Source organism: Puma concolor, chromosome B4 (genome assembly GCF_028749965.1).
Source record: "Puma concolor isolate L17-30 chromosome B4, mPumCon1.1.hap2, whole genome shotgun sequence".
Classification (NCBI taxonomy): Eukaryota; Metazoa; Chordata; class Mammalia; order Carnivora; family Felidae; genus Puma; species Puma concolor.
Window position 1 is genome coordinate 7,463,535 of NC_141673.1, and position 18,081 is coordinate 7,481,615.

General features: G+C 49.1%; 1 protein-coding gene across 2 annotated transcripts in view; it reads right to left on the minus strand.

Moving 5' to 3' along the window:
- Positions 1-18,081, minus strand: part of ACO2 (aconitase 2) — a 55,957-nt gene that overhangs the window by 14,109 nt on the left and 23,767 nt on the right. The window contains exons 2-4 of one of the 2 annotated variants that reach the window (XM_025927068.2): positions 8,055-8,191; positions 3,770-4,028; positions 433-525 (exon numbers count right to left, since the gene is read on the minus strand). In XM_025927068.2, coding sequence (XP_025782853.1) covers positions 433-525; positions 3,770-4,028; positions 8,055-8,191 — 489 coding nt within the window. The remainder of the gene's footprint in view (positions 1-432; positions 526-3,769; positions 4,029-8,054; positions 8,192-18,081) is intronic. The other variant, XM_086712162.1, reaches the window with a different exon arrangement.

Below are 18,081 nucleotides of genomic sequence, written 5' to 3' on the forward strand. Positions count from 1 at the left end.
CCGAGGAGGGGAGAAGCCTTGGTGTGACAGGAGGCACACCAGCAGCACGCGGGGCGGAGCACTGGCTGTGGGGCCAGACTCTTGGATCAGCCAGCTGTCCCTGGGCAAGTGGATTAACTCCTTCGCGCCTCAGTTACTTCACCTACACAGCGTAGATCATGAAACCACCTACCTCACAGAGTTGTGGTGAACAATGAGTAAGTTAGTATCTGTCGAGTGCGAAGTCTAGTGCCTGGCACACAGAATGTGCCCATCAAATGTTAGGTATCCACACAAAAAGGAATAACGTTTGTGGAAAAAAGCAAGACAAAAAAATAATACAACACCCCTCTGCCCTCCCGAGCCTCTGGCCTTCTGTCCCGTAGGCCAGGAGATGCTCTCTGGTTCCCTAAGGTCCCCTCCCCCAGAAAGGCAGGCCAAGCCCTGCTTTACCTGGTGAATGATTCCAGAGCCAGGCCTCCAGAAGCCCACACCATACTTGGCACCTGCAGTTGCCAGGAAATTATACACTTCCTGGTTTATGTCCTATTGAGACAAATCAATAACCAGAGCATGAGTAACACGGTTTGCATCTGGGACGACTCCTGCTCACCTCCCCCCCACCCTCCCACGACTCTGAAATGCTGGCACTGTGAAGTCAGGCCCTCTCCTGGAGGTCTTCTACAAATAATTCCAAAAGGGCTTGGATGTTGGCCCAGTCTCAGCTGGCCAGTCTGGGGAGAAAAGCAAGGAAGCGGGGATAGAGCCTCAGTTCTGTGACACCTGGCCAGGGAGCAGTTCTGGAGCAAGTCCCTTCCCTACCCTGTTCTCAGTTTCCTTATTTGCAGAAGGAACTCAATTACATCATCTCCAAGGGTCCCTCTGGCACTCAGGTCTTCAGTCAAGGCCAGCAGTGGGGGGCACATCCAACAGGACCATCTAACTGGGATATGGTGTTGGGGGAAGGGAGCCGTCAAAGGGAAACAGTGGCATCGAGTGGACATTCCAGTTCCAATGTAGCTCAGGCAAGGTGTTGTTAACCTCAGAGGCCTCATTCGAGGCAAGGTCAGAATCCTAGCTGACATTTACTGAATGCCCACTGCACTGAACACCCTCACAATCCATCCCAAGAAACAGGGAAGGCACTGTCACCAAGGCCATTTTACAGACGCAAAAACCGAGGCTCAAAGGTGAAATAACTTGCTGGAGATCCCCAAAGTAAATCCCAGGGTTTGAAACCAGGCCTGTGCAACCACATAGCCTGAGAGCGACATTCTAATATAAAATAAAGCTACCTCCCCTTATAGCAAAGAGGGCATCTCAGAACACCAGCGTCCGGCATGCTGTAGGCGTTCCATACTTGCTGGTTTGATGGGCCCCAAATGAGACTGTCAAATGGACCATGTTCTGAAATGCAGATTTCAACAAAACAAGGCTGGGCCAGGCCCACTCTGCCTAGAATTTGAAGGTGACCTCCTCAGGGGGCATGGAAGGCTTCCCAGGACAGCTAATGTGAGGCCAGGGTTTATCAGGAAGACATGGCACGCTCCTGGGCAGGGGAGACTCAGTGATGGAAGGGATGGGACCAGGCGGACTGCAAAGACTCCCCCCTGCAAGGAGGAACGAGGCAGTGAGATCTGCTGGCCTCGGCACAGGAGACTCATGCCCCAAGGCAGAGGGACTCACTGTCAGCTCCCTGGACCCTCAATAAAACACCCTCAAGACCATGCAACCTCCTTCACCTAAACTCCAGACCAACCACACACACCCTTCTGAGGCCCATTTCGTACCCCCAGGCAAAAGAATAGCACACAAAAAACTTGGGCCCCCAGAGCCGTCTCTCTCTGGTTAATAATGAAATGAATATGCCAGCTTTTTCCTTCAAATCCGTCACTTATAACAAGGGTACCAAGGGCAGGAGGCAGTGGCTGTGTTCCGGGTGCGTGTCCTCGTATCTGTGTAAGTGGTGGTAAAGAGACAGGGGTGGCAGGGGACAGAGCTGGGCAGCAGAGTCTCGGTCTGAACTCAGCCGAGAGTCTTCTCTGGCTATGCGACCCTGGATAGGTCACTCAGCCTCTCCGGTCCCTGGCCAGAGGGACTCTTTATTTACAAATATACGTCAATCTGGCCACACCCTTCCTTGCTTAAGCCCTTCAGGGACCCCTAGGATGGTGCCCATGGCCCTCAAGGCCCTTTCTGAGCCCCCACCCACTCATACCACCCTCTCTTCCACACACAGCTCCAGCCCCATGGCCCTCTTTCAACTCCACAAAGCATCCAGTTGCTTCCTGCCTTGGGGTCTTTATATACACTGTTCTGTCTACAAAGTTCTTCCTCAAGTCAGTATCAGCTTATCCGCACAGGTTTCAGCTTACGTATCACGTCCTCAAGAGGCTGTCCCGTTCCCCCAGAGTCTAAACTGAATGGCTTTCTTACACTCTCACAGTCCTATGTCTTCCCTTCATAACATATATACAAACTGGCAATTACCTATTTGTGTGATGGTTTAACGTGGGTCTCCCTCCTTGTTCATGAAGGCAGGGCTCCTGTCTTGTTCACACAGAAACCCCAGCATCTAGCACAGTGCCTGGCATACAATTAGTGTTCAATAAACACTGGTCAAATAAATGAGTGAGCCCTGAAATCCTTGATTCTGTGAATCTCATCTCCAGAAGGCAGATTCTGAATCCATAAAGCAAAGCGAGGGCCAGACCCTGAAGGCGGTGGTGGCCCTGCTGTGGGCAGTCATCCCAGGGCGGTTCCCGGCCAAACCCAGCTCCTGGCACCGCAGGAGCCCCTGTACCGCTACCACCCCCACTGCTGCTAACATGGAAACCTCTGGCCAGCAGGCTGGGCTTTCAGCCGAGTAGAAAAACAACCACCGGCAACCAGGACAAAAACTGGCAGGGCAGGGTGGGAAGAAAGGGCTCCAGTGGGAAAGCTGAGTGCTTCCCATGGGCCTGAGAGGCGCTCGAAGCTCCGCTGACCCTGAAGCTGGAGCACTTTCAATGGCAGCCCTGCCAGCATTCAGCTCCTGCCAGAGGCCCCCCAGGAGGGCGCCCCTTCCACTGCGGGGGGCTGGGGGAGGGTGTGGAAAGGGTGGAGGGCCAGAGCTGGCAGAGGCACACGCAGAGGGGCCACAAGCAGAGCCTGGGGGGAGGAGCAGGAACGGGATTTCATGAGGAAGGGTGCGAGGAATTCAAGGAAAAAACTACTCATTGTGGCACACGGCCCCTGCTATGTCCTTAAGCAAACTCCCAGAAGAAAGCCCCCCAAAGGAGGCCAGTCAGTAAGAGGGCGCTCGGGACACGGCACTGGTCCTAACCACGTGCCCACGCAGCCGAGGTACCTCACCGCACAGGGCCCTGGCCGCCTCGGATGGACAACGAGCAGCACCGCCTGCCCGCTTCCCTGGCGGGGTCCTCGGGGCTCGGCCGAGCGCCTGGGTGAGCGCACGTGTGACGCCGGCGGAGAGGAAGGAGCAAACTACCCTCTGCAGAGCGACCGGCGATCTGTGTCATAACCTGCTGTTTCTAATGTGCCAGAACAATGACCACACAAGAACAACGTGGTAAGATTAAGGATGATTTGGGTTTTGTTTGTTTTTAGGCATTCTCTAACATCTTCACAATAAGCAAATGGTATCTTCAGAGTTAGTAAAGAGCAAAGATGTTTTAAAAAAGACTAAACCAAAGAACCTGTTAGAATTGCAAAGCGATGCCTTAGCTCAAGGGCTTTGCCTCTCGTCCCATGTCACACCCACCGTCCCCCAATGCCACCTTCAGCTCACCTTGGCCCGACGCAGGTCTTTCTCACCCCCGAGCTGGGCCTCAATCAGGTGATCGCAGTGGATGGTGGACGGCACAGCCACCTTGGGCAGCCCACTGCTGATGAACTGCAACATGGCCATCTGGGCCGTGGCATCCTGCATGGCCACACGGTCGGGCCGCAGCCGCAGGTACGTCTTGCCCCGCTCGATCTCCTGCTTGGCTGGGTCATCCAGGTGTCCATATACAATCTTCTCTGAGAGGGTCAGAGGCCGGTTCAATCTGCGGGGAGAGGGAGAGGTGCCGGCTGCACAATGCCCTGCCTGCCCACAGCTGTGGCAACCATGAGGGGTGGGCACGAATCAGTCCCTCTGACACTCAGCACTCACTCGGTGCTCCAAAATTACTTAAGTGACTGACAGCATCATGAGAGGTGGGCAGGTTGCTTTTTCACAGAGGATATCTGCTCTTCCGGCATATTGATCACTATTATCTGATGAACCCCTATTACATGTGTGTCTCACTATTCACTCCTCATTGTATCCCTGTCATCTGATAAGACGGGCAAGAGGGAAGGGAGGCTCAGCAGAGTGGCGGTGATTGCTCCAGCTCAGTCAGGGTCTTGCTTGCGAGCCTCTAATTCTCTCTGTCCCCAGCCACTTCTTCTGTGCTCTCAGCCCCACTAAGACACAGAGGATCCCACCAGCATCCCACACAACCCACAACCCCCTGCTGTTTACACTGCTGGGCTGAAGCCCTTCCCATTAGCCCCCCTTGCTCTCACCCCATTCAGCCAGCACGGCTATCAGCTCTCAACAACGCACACCCAGTCGCTGTCCCCAGCCCCTCACTAGACCCTCTTCCTAGACCCCCTCTCCCTGGAGGTCCCACCCCTCCCTTCCCCGTTGGGGCCAAAGTGGCAGTCCGACCCTGGCTCCTGGGCGGCCCCTGCCAGGCCTCAGGCGGCCTCCTCCTCACCAGCCTCCCCCGAGGCCGACTGAGCTTGGTGCAGGTCAGCCCTCAACCGCCCACCCCGAGGCTCCCTGCTGACACCCACACAACCTGGCTGCCCCGTGCCGCAGAGCAGCCTCCCCTCTGCCCGCCACAGCTGCCCTGGCTAGACCTCACACTCTGCCTCCCAGACCAGAGGCCTCCAGGGAAGGCGGTTAGCGTTCCCCTTCAGGGAAGGGGTGCAGTTGCACTCACACCCCACGAGCCAGGAAAGAAAAAAAGTATCAGACTAAGGAGTCAGAGGCCCTGGGTTTAGTCCTAACCCCAGTACTAAACCCACTGTGTAACCAGAAAAGCCACCGCTCTTCTCAAAGGGCTCGCCACCCCACCTCCGAAGTCCAGGGCCCGGCCTGGACCGAGGTTAACAGCGCTCATTCGGCGCTTGTTTTTAAACAGCCTCACTGAGGTGTAACCGGCCTGTCATAAGCCGCGCACATTTAAAGGACACAATTTGGTAAGTCTTGACACAGTACACAGCTACACACCTGTGAAACTGTCACCACAGTCAAGACACTGAACACGTCTCCCAAGCAGCCAGTGACCTGCTTTCTGTCACCACAGACTCATTTTCTCACAGAACTTCCTCTTCCCTCAGCTCGGCTCTAAGCACCTCAATGGATGCAACACGTCGCAGCCTCGTAACACGGACGAGGGCACCGAAGCCCAGCGAGGTGAAGCAACCTGCCTCGGGTCGCGTGCTGGCGAGCAGCAGAGCCAGACCGCGAGGAGCCAAGCCGTGTGGCTCTGACGTCTGAGCTCTTTATTTACATAGATTTTTTTTTTTTTAACCTAATCTCTACACCCAACATGGGGCTTGAACTCACAACCTCAAGTTCAAGGGTCACTCACTCCACTGACTGAGCCAGCCAGGCGCCGCGTCCACACTCCTTACATTGCCCTATACCGTCCCTCTGTAACTAACGCCCGGAAACTCAGAACAGGGCCCAGCCTACAGGAAGTGTTCGAGTTCTATCATTACTGCCACTAGGACTCTGCTGGGAAAGCAGAGCAACTTCCTTCCGATGGCCTGGGTTCTAGACCCCCATGTATCTAACCCTCAAGAGCAAGAGCTCCCTAAGGGGCTGGCTCTGTGGGCAACGGCAGAGCAAGTGGCAATTCTGAAAACCTCTATGGTTCTGCTGTCATGAGAACCTTGAATAAAAATAGCACTGGCCTGAGGTACAGCCTGCCCCGTTTTGTGGCAGCATCTCCGAGGCTGGTGTACGGGCAGTGACTCGCTGCGCAGAGCACAGCCCCTCTTTCTGGGCCCCAGGGGAGATGAAAAATAGCACATGGGCTTTAAAACCAAAGACCTTGACAGCAAATGCCCAAAGTTGTACAAAAAAGCCTGACAGCGACAAAAACCTAAGGACATGTTCCGCACCACATTTCCTTAAGGATTAACTGAGGATGGCAAAGTGGGTCCTCTACGTCCATCTGTCCCTCTGCCATACTGGATGACAAAGACCTAGTTTCTCGAGAACAGAATTGAGCTCCTTCTGTCACGAACACAGGGTGGAGAAAGAGTTCCTCTGCAAGCCCCCGGCCTTCTAAATTTTTTTTATATGTTTATTTATTTTTGAGACATAGAGAGAGAGAGAAACAGAGACAGACAGACACAGAATCCGAAGCGGGCTCTAGGCTCCAAGCTGTCAGCACAGAGCCTGATGTGGGACTCGAACTCACGAACCCCAAGATCATGACCTGATCTGAAGCTGGAAGCTTAACCGACTGAGCCACCCAGGCGCCCCAAGTCCCCTGGCCTTCTAAAACATTCTTACATTTTCATCCACTGATCTCTGTTTTGAATAGCCTCATTTCTAATAAGCTCCCAGGTGATGCTGATGCTGCTGACTCACAGACCACATTTTGAGGAACAGGGCCCACACCATCGGAGGGAATCAGGGCCCAGGTGTTGGTAGTTTTAAAAGCTTCCAAAGCGGGGAGCCCGGCTGGCTCAGTCGGTGGAGTGTGACTCTTGATCTCGGGACTGTGGGCTCAAGCCCCACATTTGGCGTAGAGGTTACTTAAAAATAAAATCTTTAAAAAATAAATAAATAAAAGCTTCCAAGATGATTCTAATGCGCAGCCTAGACAAAACCCACAAGAATGCTAGAACAAACACTGGGAGGCAACAGAGCCAGACAGACCTGGCTTGAGTTTGGGTCCAACCACTCAATAGATGTATGACCTCAGACCGGGTATTTCCCTGACACTCGATTTCCTTATCTGCAAAATGGGGAGATGGATATAATAACAACCTGTAGGGGTTGTTGAGAAGAAAAGAAACGTATATGAAGTGCCTAGAACAAACTGCACACTCAGGCAGCCACTATTATTATAGTTATCCTTGATGACCATTAATCAGTTCTTACTATAATTAGGTGATGCCATGCGGGAGGCTGCTGGAGATAAAGACTATGACAGTCCCTACCCTTAAAACCAAAGTGAGGATACCAGTAAAGAGGAAGCAAAGTGGCAGCAGAGAGGGAGCGTGGGAGTACAGTTAGAGCATGGGCTGAGGGCAGGGAGACTCACTGTGTGACCCTGGGCAAGCTGCTTCTCCACCTGAGCCTGTTCCTCGGCTATAAATGGGTATATTCATATCTGTTCTCTCTTACTCCCAGGGTCACAGTCACCAGGTGGGCGAGCGCCCAGCCCTAACTACAGTCGTTCAAGCTCCAGGGGCAGTGCTGGTTGCTATGTACTACCAGCCCCACTCCCCATCCTCTCGTGGCATCATCCTTCCAGCACCAGCATCTGGCCCAGGACCTGGCACACAGGACAGCAGTGTGAAAATGGCTGCCATTTTACCAAACAAGGAAAGAGAGGCCCAGAAAAAAAGATACGCTCAAGACCCTCCCTGAGCTTTCTTCTGGGTCTCAAGCCTGAGCTCTCCTCTAGGACTACACACTGAAGAGGAAATACAGATATTTAGCCAGCCTCTGGGCCTGGTGGATCCCAGAGGGCCAGCTCAGGGTCAGCAGTCCATCTTGGAAAAAAAGGTGGCTGGGAGGTTCAGGCCACAATACCATAGAGTGTCTGAGACCTTCCCTGTGGCCCAAATCACCAGGCTTCTGGTAAGAGATCTTTCCTTGGCAGAGAAGGCCAAGGCCCACCACCAATCTGCAATGCCTTTCCCCAGCAGGGAACTTCGTACCCTAAAGGCCTTGATCCTACCACCATCACCGACCGTCCATTGCCAAGCACCTCCTGTGCTGCCTGAAAGGGGCAAGAAGCACAAACAGCCCTGTGGCGGTCTCTAAAGCTCCCCCATCCCACCCCCCGCAGCCTTACCTTTTGCGAACAATGTCAATGTTCTTCTCTAGCAGGTCATAGCGGATGTACTCATTGGGCTCAAAGTGGCTCATGGCCACCTTGGCCCGTTGGCACAAGACTGAGGCCACATGGTACTGCCGCACACCCAGGGCTTTCTGCAAGAAGAAAGACAAGAGCAACTGTCAATGGAGTATTTAGGGTGGCCCGCCCCAGAGGACAGCTCAGTGTGGTGAAGAGAGCAAGGAAGTATCAAGAGCTCACCAGTGACTGTGGCCTCCATGTCCTCCTCTGAGACAGAGGATGATACAGCAGCCACGGGAACACAGCCCGTGGCAGGAGAGTGCAAGGGATTTGCAGTCAGAATTGCTGGGATCAAAGTCAAGTTCTATCAACTTAAGAAAATCCCCCATCATCTGAGCCCCAGAGGAGACGGGCACTGGGGCTGTAACTGGCCACGGTGATCACACAGGGCTACCGGGATGGTTAGATATGAACGTATGTGAAAGTCCTAACGAGGCTGTAAAGCACTGTCCAAATCATAGCTATTACTCTACCTGAACAATACGTTCCTTGAGGGTTGGGGTCAAGCCTATTTGTCTTATTTATTTCTGTGTCTGGACTATACTTGACACATAACAGAGATTCGATGAGTAATTATCGAATGGATGGAAAAATGAGGATAACCCTGTGCATAAGCTTCGGATGTTTCCTTATCCCTTTAAAAGGTGGTCCCCTTGAATGTGCAGAGGACTGACTTCCTTCTAATGGCCAGAATGGGGCATAAGTGAGGCTATGTGGCCTCCAAGACTGGTCATAAAAGGACAGCTTCTGCCTAGCCCTCTCTCTGGTTGCTTTAGGAAAAGACAGTTACCATGTCGTTAAGACACTGAAACAGTGCTGGGAGAGGCCCACTTAGAGAGGATTTGAGGCTTCTTGCCAATAACCAACACCATCTCCCACGAGAGTGCTGTAGCCCAAGGCCACGCCTTCAGGTAACTGCGGCCCTGACCAAAGTCTGGATTGCAATTTCTTGAGTGACCCCAAGCTAGAACCACCCTGACAAGCCACTCCCAAATTCCTGGTCCACAGAAATTGTGAGAGAGAATGTTTATTGTTGTTCTAAGCCTTTAAGTGTAGGGGCAATCTGTTCTGCAGTAACAAGATAAATCTGTTATGCTGGGGTCTGTTAATTTTAAACTGTGACAACCTTCACAGGGTACACTGTGATCAGAGGAGAATAAAGGAACCCAAAAAAATGACACAGGGAAAGGAATGGCTGCTTCCTTTCCAGGTGATGCTCCCTGTCTAGAGCAGAGGATCATACCAAGGCAAAACTCAAGCCACTACCCGAGGCCCCCTTTCTTTGTGTCACCAAAATCTTGAAATCCAAACTCTACCAACCCCGGCACCTGAACCAGTACAAGGGCACAGCTCAAGCCACTCATTAATGACAGCCAACAGCACCCCAACCACCACCCACCTGCCCACCCTTGCCCTCCAGCAGGGGATCCTCACGATCTGCCCCACGCGGTAACCGATGACACATCAAAGGACTTTCAACAGCCAGGGCCTGGGATGAATGGCATACCGCGGCCACAGCTCTGACCACAGCTACGACAGCGGGGGCCCCAGTGCAAGGCAGGAGGATGGGGAAACCAGAGCCTCAGTCAGGTGGCCACTTACTATCGAGTCACCTCGGTCAATTTACCCTAAGCACTTGCTTCCTCACAGAGCTATTGTGGGGATTAGGAGAGGTTACATAAAGTACTTGGCACAGTTTCTATTACCCCTTGTAAGAGAAACCATACAAGCTGCTCTGCAACTTGCTTTTCCTATTTACCAATACACCTTACACGTCTTTCCAATGTCCGTATACAGATCTTTCTTTTTGTAAACTAACTATCTTAAGCTTAAGTTTCCCTAGAAATAAAAATAAATGTAATAAGATGGGCGCCTGGATGGCTCAGTCGGTTAAGAGTCTAACTCTTGATTTTGGCTCAGGTCATGATCCCACGGTTTGCGCGACTGAGCCCCAAGTCAGGCTCTGCATTGACAGCATAGTATGCTTGGGATTCCATCTCTCCCTTTGTGCCCCTCCCCTGCTTGTGCGTGTGCACACACTCTCTCTCTCTCAAAATAAATAAACTTTAAAAAATAAATTAAAAAATAAATGTAACAACAGCCAGCGTCTGGCCCAGTAGGCAAAACAATTAGCTGTAATCATAGTGTAGAGAAAAGGTAAAGTCCTAAATTCTCTATAGCAAGGGAACACTTAAGCAATCCACGGACGTACATCAATATCTGAAAAAGAGGCTTGGGGCGCCTGCATGGCTCAGTCGGTTGAGCATCCAACTTCAGCTCAGGTCACCATCTTGCAGTCTGTGGGTTCGAGCCCCACATTGGGCTCACAGAGCCCACTTTGGATCCTCTGTCCTCTCCCCTCCCCCATTCAGTCTCTCAAAAATATAAAACAATTAAAAAATAAAAATAAATAAAAAACAGGTTTAAGAAAAATGCTGACCGGGGGGAGAAAGGACAACATAGTATGCTCTCATACAGAATACAACTTATGGGTAAGAGAAAAACATTTATTGATGCCCAGTGATGCCAGCACTGTGCTGCACTTTGCGTTGTGTTACATCACCTCAGCCTCACAGCCATCCAGTGAAGTGGCTCCTGTGATTAGTCCATTTTCCAAGTGAGGAAATTGAGGCTTGCAAGAAGCGACCAAGGCCACAGCATAGCAAGTAGGACTCGAATCCAGTCTGACTGACCCACTTACCTGCCGTGGCCCCAGGCAAGTTATATAACTCCCTAAGCCTTCCCTCCAAAATGCAGATAAACTCTGTTGTTCATAACAGATGAAATATTGCGTGCTCAATCCTTGATCACGAAGTGCTGTGCTTTCCAAACATCTGTGCACAACAGCCAGCACCGGCCAACAGGACTTCGTGCCACGACAGACATGTTTTAGATCCACACGACCAATACACTGGCCACTAGCCATGTGGCTGCGGAGCACGTGAAGTGTGGTGAGGAGTGGAGTTTTTAATGTTATTCCATTTTAACTTAAAATGAAGGTGCTACATGGTATGGCTCAGGTTTAGACACTAATAAGAAGGGAAAACATTTTTAGGAAGCCCCCAACAACTTACATGTTCGTTAAGCTCCCCCGCTTTAAAGAATTTTACTTATTTATTTGAAATGTTTATTTATTATTTTGAGAAAAAAGTGGGGCAGAGAGAGAAGGAGACAGAATCCCAAGCTGGCTCCATGCTGTCAGCGCAGAGCCTGATGCGCGGCTCAACCCCACAAACTGTGAGATCATGACCTGAGCCAAAATCAAGAGTCAGATGCTCAACCGACTGAGTCATCCAGGTGCCATTTTTTCTTTTTTCATTATTTATTTTTTAAATTAAATTTAACTTATTGGGGAGGGAAGGGGCAGAGGGGGAGAGAGAGAATCTCAAGCAGGCTCCATGATCAGCACAGAGCCTGATGCAGGGCCTGATCCCACAACCCTGAATCATGACCTGAGAGCTGAAACCAAGAGTTGGACGCTCAACCAACTGAGCCACCAAGGCACCCCTTATTATTTATTTTATTTTAGAAAGAGAGAGGGAAAGCACAAGTGGGGGAGAAAAGCAGAGGGAGGAGAGAGAGAGAATCTTAAGCTCAGCACGGAGCCCAATGCAGGGCTCAATCCCACGACCCTGGGATCATGACCTGAGCCGAAATCAAGAGTCGGACACTCGACCGACAGCCACTCAGGCGCTCCAAGACCCTTTTTCTATAAAGGCACTCTTACGCTTTTAAGTTCGGAGCACCACCCCCATACACCTCCCCACACCAGTGCATCATCCTGTACAACCACCCAACCCATTTCTGAATAATTTCAGAATATTCTCCTGCACACTCAGCCTCCCTGCACAGTCTGCTTTTCGGCTGGGGTCCACCCTTGGGGACCCAACCTCTCTTCCTCAGGACAGCTCCCAAGCCTCAGATGCATCAGAACCTCCTGAGTCTGTTAAAAATACATAATCCTAAACCCTTCCCACATCAATGACACTGTCTCCAGGGGTGGGGTCCCTCACCTACTTGAAGTCGGCCATGCCCTGTCATCTTCTCTAAAATCTCACCTTGGCCAAGGGCAGCCCAGAGTTTTTTTCAACTGATCCTTTCCATGGCAAGTTTCCAAATTCTGCAACAGCCCAACCATATCCTGTGCTGAGAGCAAAGGGCTCATCACCTCCTTTGCTGAAGGCTGTTATCAGCCCAGGACAGCCCACCTCACTGCTGACACACATATCGCTTCCAGACACCCTAACACCTCAACAGCCGTCTTCCTCATTGACTGCTCTTCAGCCATGCTGCACTTGTAGACTTGGTTTTTTCTTTTTCATGTTTATTTATTTTTGAGAGAAAGAATGTAGGTGAGGGAGGGGCAAAGAGAGAGGGGACAGAGGATCCCAAGCGGGCTCTGGGCTGACAGCAGACAGCCGAAATCAGATGTTTAACTGAGCCACCCAGGTGCCCCTACAGACTTGGTTTTCTGTGCAAAGCTCTACCCCAATCTTGATTTAATTTCATCATCAGTTTCTGTCCGCCTCTAGCCCCTGCAGTCTACAGGAGTCCTGGTCAGTCACCCCGTGTCCTGACAGGCTGGCCCTCCCAGAGTGTGTCAGCCACAAACACAGCACAATTCCCAGGTTGCTCATCCAAGCCTCAACACCAGTGTGACCCATTCCAGGCCAGGCTCCCCAGGACACATGTTTGGTCAGGTCAACAGTGGTCTATTTAACAACACTCCTGAGGTGCAGGTCCTTCCTCAACTGCAACAGTCACCCAACTATATATATATGTTTTTTTAAGTAGACTCCACGCCCCATGTGGGGCTTGAACTCATGACTGGAGATTAAGTCACCTGTCCACCAACTGAGCCAGTCAGGCGCCCCAATACCCAAGTAGGCGAACTGTCACTAAGGCCTTGCTTGTTTTGTAGTTAGAGACAGCCTGGCTGACCTGTTGAATTCCCTGCAGAAATCAGTACTCGCTCTCACCGATCTATCTGCTAATCCCAACAAAAAGTGAAAGATGTTCGATTTGCTGTGAGACCTTACACAATTCACTTCATCCCTCCAGGCCTTAGGTATTCACATAGAACCTGAAATCTCAGCCTTGCTCCCTGCTTCACAGCAGGGCTGGGAGAGGCTGACGTGCATGAAATGTCACATGTAAACTCTGGAGAGCCCAGCCACCTTAATACGCTGATCCCAGAGGCTGACTTCAAAGGCAAGGACATCATGTATAACTCATTCATGAGCCCCACAAATCTCATATGTAAAATGAAGATTAGGCCAAGGGTGACCACCCCCCCTCCAATGAGAACAAAAACAGCTGTTACTTATTAAGCACCTGCTCTGTGCCAAACACTTTTTGTGCCTAATTTTGAATTCCTGTAACAACAGTGCCAGGTAATTGTTATTCCGGTCTCACAGATGTGGGAATCAAAGACCACGGAAGTCACATACTGCTAAGTGGTAAGCAGTGAATCCGGGAAGCAACTTCAGGTCTTTCTTTTCGAGATGGGTCAGTTCCCCTGGATTCTGCTACTCTGTCGCCTCTCATAGCCCACCCGTTCTCACTGAAGGTGGCGTGGTGTGCTGGTTTGTTCGGATTGAAGTTCTGTACTCAGATTGCTCAACCCTGCACCACCACTACGCGGCTACAGCCCTGGACAAGTTCTTTAGCCTTCTCAAGCCTTAGTTTCTCCATAGAGAAAATAAAACTTCACAGTGTTATTATGAAATAAAATAATCTACATCAATTGGCACAGAGCCTGTTCACATAATGCACATAATCACATAATACATGATTCACGTATTATTTTCCTTCGTAGAGGAGACAGAAGAAATTAGATGCCACGTTGTGTTCCTTCTCTGGACACTGGCAGAAGCAACGGGTCTCTTCTTTTGCTTACTACAAACACAGCTTTAAAGACTCTTTTCGTTGATGAACATTTTTCAGAAGACTTAGCTCATCTGGGCCTTTAGCATTCCAGACCCTCTTCTGATGTATCCCAGTGGTGGTAGAATTTCTCCTTGGTTATTTGCCCTCAAACTATGACCAACTTATTCTAAAAATCTAAGCTGATGTCTTTAGGTGCAGATTTTCCTTCTCTCCTTCAGGGGACTTGCAATTTGTTAGAATTTATCTAGGAAAGCATTTCATCCCTCTGAAATCCTTCCTGCTTATGGGGTCCTGGCAGTGGGATATCATCTATTTGGTCTCTCAATAATTCAAAATTTGCCTTCCTCAAAGGTACCAAACATGTTGAACTTCCCTGGGCAGTAAAACTTCTAAAGGTATCAGCCACAGGGCCTTTGCACATGCTGTTTATTCTGCTCAGAAGGTTCTCTGCCTACCCTCATTCCCAATCTGCTCTTTGTCTAGGTCACTCCCATTGATCCTTCAAAGTTCCAAATAAACAGGGAATTCTTCCTGAACTCCCAGCCCAGCCAAAGCCTCCTATTATTTATGCCCACTTACTACTTCTTGACATTCATTTGTGAGATGGTATCTGTCTCCACTAGTTTGGCAGTTCCACTAAGGAGGGATTGTGTCTATTCATAACAAATTCCCCATTCCTGAACACTAGGTCTGATACATAGGAGGTGCTACATAAATATCAATTAAACCAACGAATGTTGCCTCTGCTTGACTAACTAGCCCTTCTGTATTGAGGAGGGGTAAATACAGAGCAGGTTGGGTTAACTTTGTGAGAGCAAACAGTTAACAAGACAAATCAATAATTTACCAGTCTCAGATGCTTTTGGTTACAGTATAAACAGGTTCAACATTTTTGAAAGACAATTAGGCAATACCTATTAAAATGTAAAATGTCTGTACACTCTAACCAGCTTTCCTGCTTCCAGGAAGCTGGCTCACAAAAATGCTCACATAAACAAGCACTGACACAGGCAAGGACGTTCTCTGCAGCACTGTTTTTAAGAGAACAACCCTATTGTCCAAAAATAGGGCAGTGACTGAATAAATTCTGGCTCATCCACCAAGGAATGCCATCTTACAGCTGTTTAAAAAGGTTTGCTCAGGGGGCACCTGGGTGGCTTAGTTGAGCACCTGACTTTGGCTCAGGTTATGGTCTCGCGGTTCATGAGTTCAAGCCCTGTGTTGGGCTCTGTGCTGACAGCTTGGAGTCTGGAGCCTGCTTTGGATTCTGTGTTGCCTTCTCTCTCTGCCCCTCCCCTGCTTGCACTCTGTCTCTAAAATAAACATTTAAAAAGTAAATAAACATAAAAAAAAAAAAAAAAAAACAAGACTGGCTCAGAGGCGCCTGGGTGGCTCAGTGGGTTCAGCATCTGACTTTGGCTCAGGTTATAATCTCACGGTTGGTGGGTTCAAGCCCCTGTGTTGGGCTCTGTGCTGACAGCTCAGAGCCTGGAGCCCGCTTCAGATTCTGTGTCTCCCTCTCTCTGCTCCTTCCATGCTTGTGCTCTGTCTCTCAAAAATAAACATTAGGGGCGCCTGGGTGGCGCAGTCAGTTAAGCGTCCGACTTCAGCCAGGTCACGATCTCGCGGTCCGTGAGTTCGAGCCCCGCGTCAGGCTCTGGGCTGATGGCTCAGAGCCTGGAGCCTGTTTCCGATTCTGTGTCTCCCTCTCTCTCTGCCCCTCCCCCGTTCATGCTCTGTCTCTCTCTGTCCCAAAAATAAATAAACGTTGAAAAAAAAAATTTTTTTTTAATAAAAATAAAAATAAAAAATAAAAAATAAAAATAATAAAATAAACATTAAAAAATATATAAAACATTTTTAAAAGGCAGGCTTAGATGAAAGAACGTCTGACTCTTGATCTCAGATGCTTGAATTCAAGCTCCATGGTAGGTGTAGAGATTACTTAAATAAATGAAAACTTAAAAAAAAAAAATTAGATAGAGGTGGTGGTCCCACAACACTGTTAATGCAATTAATGCCACTGAATTGAACACTGAAAATGGTTAAAATGTCAACATGTTACATATATTTTACCATAATTAAAAAAAAAAAAAAGAGGGTAGATCTAACATTACTGGCAGAGAAAAACTTCCGTGGCACATTCAGTGAAAACAGTAAGTAGTAAGATAGCATTATGAGCTTATTTCTATATAATAATGAATAGTTCACACATGTAAATGTATAAATATATTTAAAAATGAAATGACAGGGATTAACTGTGCATAGCAGTTATCTCTAGGGATTAGAATTTTGGACACGTTTACTTTCTACGCCAAGTATTTCTGTAACTTTTAAATGTTAAGTTCCTTTTGTAACCAGGAAAAAAGAACGAACAAGATATGTGCAGAAAGCATGGTGGCTGTGGAGTGGTCGAGCACAATCATTTACTGGCAATTTGACAATCAACAGTGCTCTGGGTTTGTTTGGTTTTTCCTCCCCAATGGTGCAAACTCTTCATTTCAGCAAGTTAATTTACAGGAATTTATCATTAATAAGGAAAATGGAAAAAAATGTATCTTTCTACTAGAGGGACCTGGTTACCACCATTATCTTTTTCTTTTTTTTTTAATGTTTTTATTTATTTTGGTGAGAGAGACAGAGTACGAGCAGTGGAGGGGTAAAGAGAGAAGGAGACACAGAATCTGAAGCGGGCTCCAGGCTCTGAGCTGTCAGCACAGAGCCCAACCCGGTGCTTGAACTCACAAACCGTGAGATCATGACCTGAGCCGAAGTTTGATGGTTAATCAACTGAGCCACCCAGGCACCCCTGGTTACCGCCATTATCTTAAGCCACAGATCAAACTTAGCATCACCAACAGCAAGACTACCTGACACTCATGCCCCTGATGGGAAAGCATCACCTATGAAGAATTCTTGTTGGAGTGCCTGGCTGGCTCAGTCAATGGAGCATGTGATGCTTAATTATGGGGTCATGAATTCGAGCCCCAGGTTAGGGGTAGGGCTTACTTAAAAAAAAAAAAAAAAAAAAAAGGTGGGGGGGCACCTGGTGGCTCAGTCAGTTAAGTGTCCGACTTCAGCTCAGGTCACGATATCGTAGTTGGTGGGTTCCAGCCCCCGCATCAGGCTCTGAGCTGACATCTCAGAGCCTGGAGCCTGCTTTGGATTCTGTGTCTCCCTCTCTCTCTGGCCCTCCCCCACTCGCACTCTATCTCTGTCTCTCAAAAAAAGAATAAACGTTAAAAAAAATTTAAATGCTCAAAACCAAAGATAAACATTCTTGCAGACTCCTTGCTGTGGAGTAAAAGGAAATTGATCTTTTGGTAAAGCAGCTTGTCAATACGAAACCCACAGGAACATCCATATCCTCTGACCCAGCAATTCCATATCTGAAATTTTATCCTTGAGAAAGAATTCTAAATATGAAAATGATACTATATGCATCAAATAGTTCAGTGCATTACTACTTATAGCTGCTAAAACTGAAAGCAACTTAACATGTATAATTTCCACTCAGTAGGAATGATGGTTTTAAGCACCAAATAGCAATAGGAAATTGTCTGTAATAATATGTGAAAAAGCAGGTTATAAGTTACATACACACTGACTACAATGCTATAAAACGAATGTTCACAGACCAAAAGGAAATACACTAACATCATAGAAAATGTTTGGGGGCGCCTGGGTGGCGCAGTCGGTTAAGCGTCCGACTTCAGCCAGGTCACGATCTCACGGTCCGTGAGTTCGAGCCCCGCGTCAAGCTCTGGGCTGATGGCTCAGAGCCTGGAGCCTGTTTCCGATTCTGTGTCTCCCTCTCTCTCTGCCCCTCCCCCGTTCATGCTCTGTCTCTCTCTGTCCCAAAAAAAAAAAAAAAAAACGTTGAAAAAAAAAAAAGAAAATGTTTGGGTTAAGGGGTGCCTGGCTGGCTCTGTCAGTTAAGCATCTGACTCTTGAGTTCAGCTCAGGTCACAATCTCGAGGTTCGTGGGATCAACCCCCATGTAGGGCTCCACGCTGTCAGCACGGAGCCTGCTTAGAATCCTCTCTCTCCTTCTCTCTCTCTGACCCTCCACCAC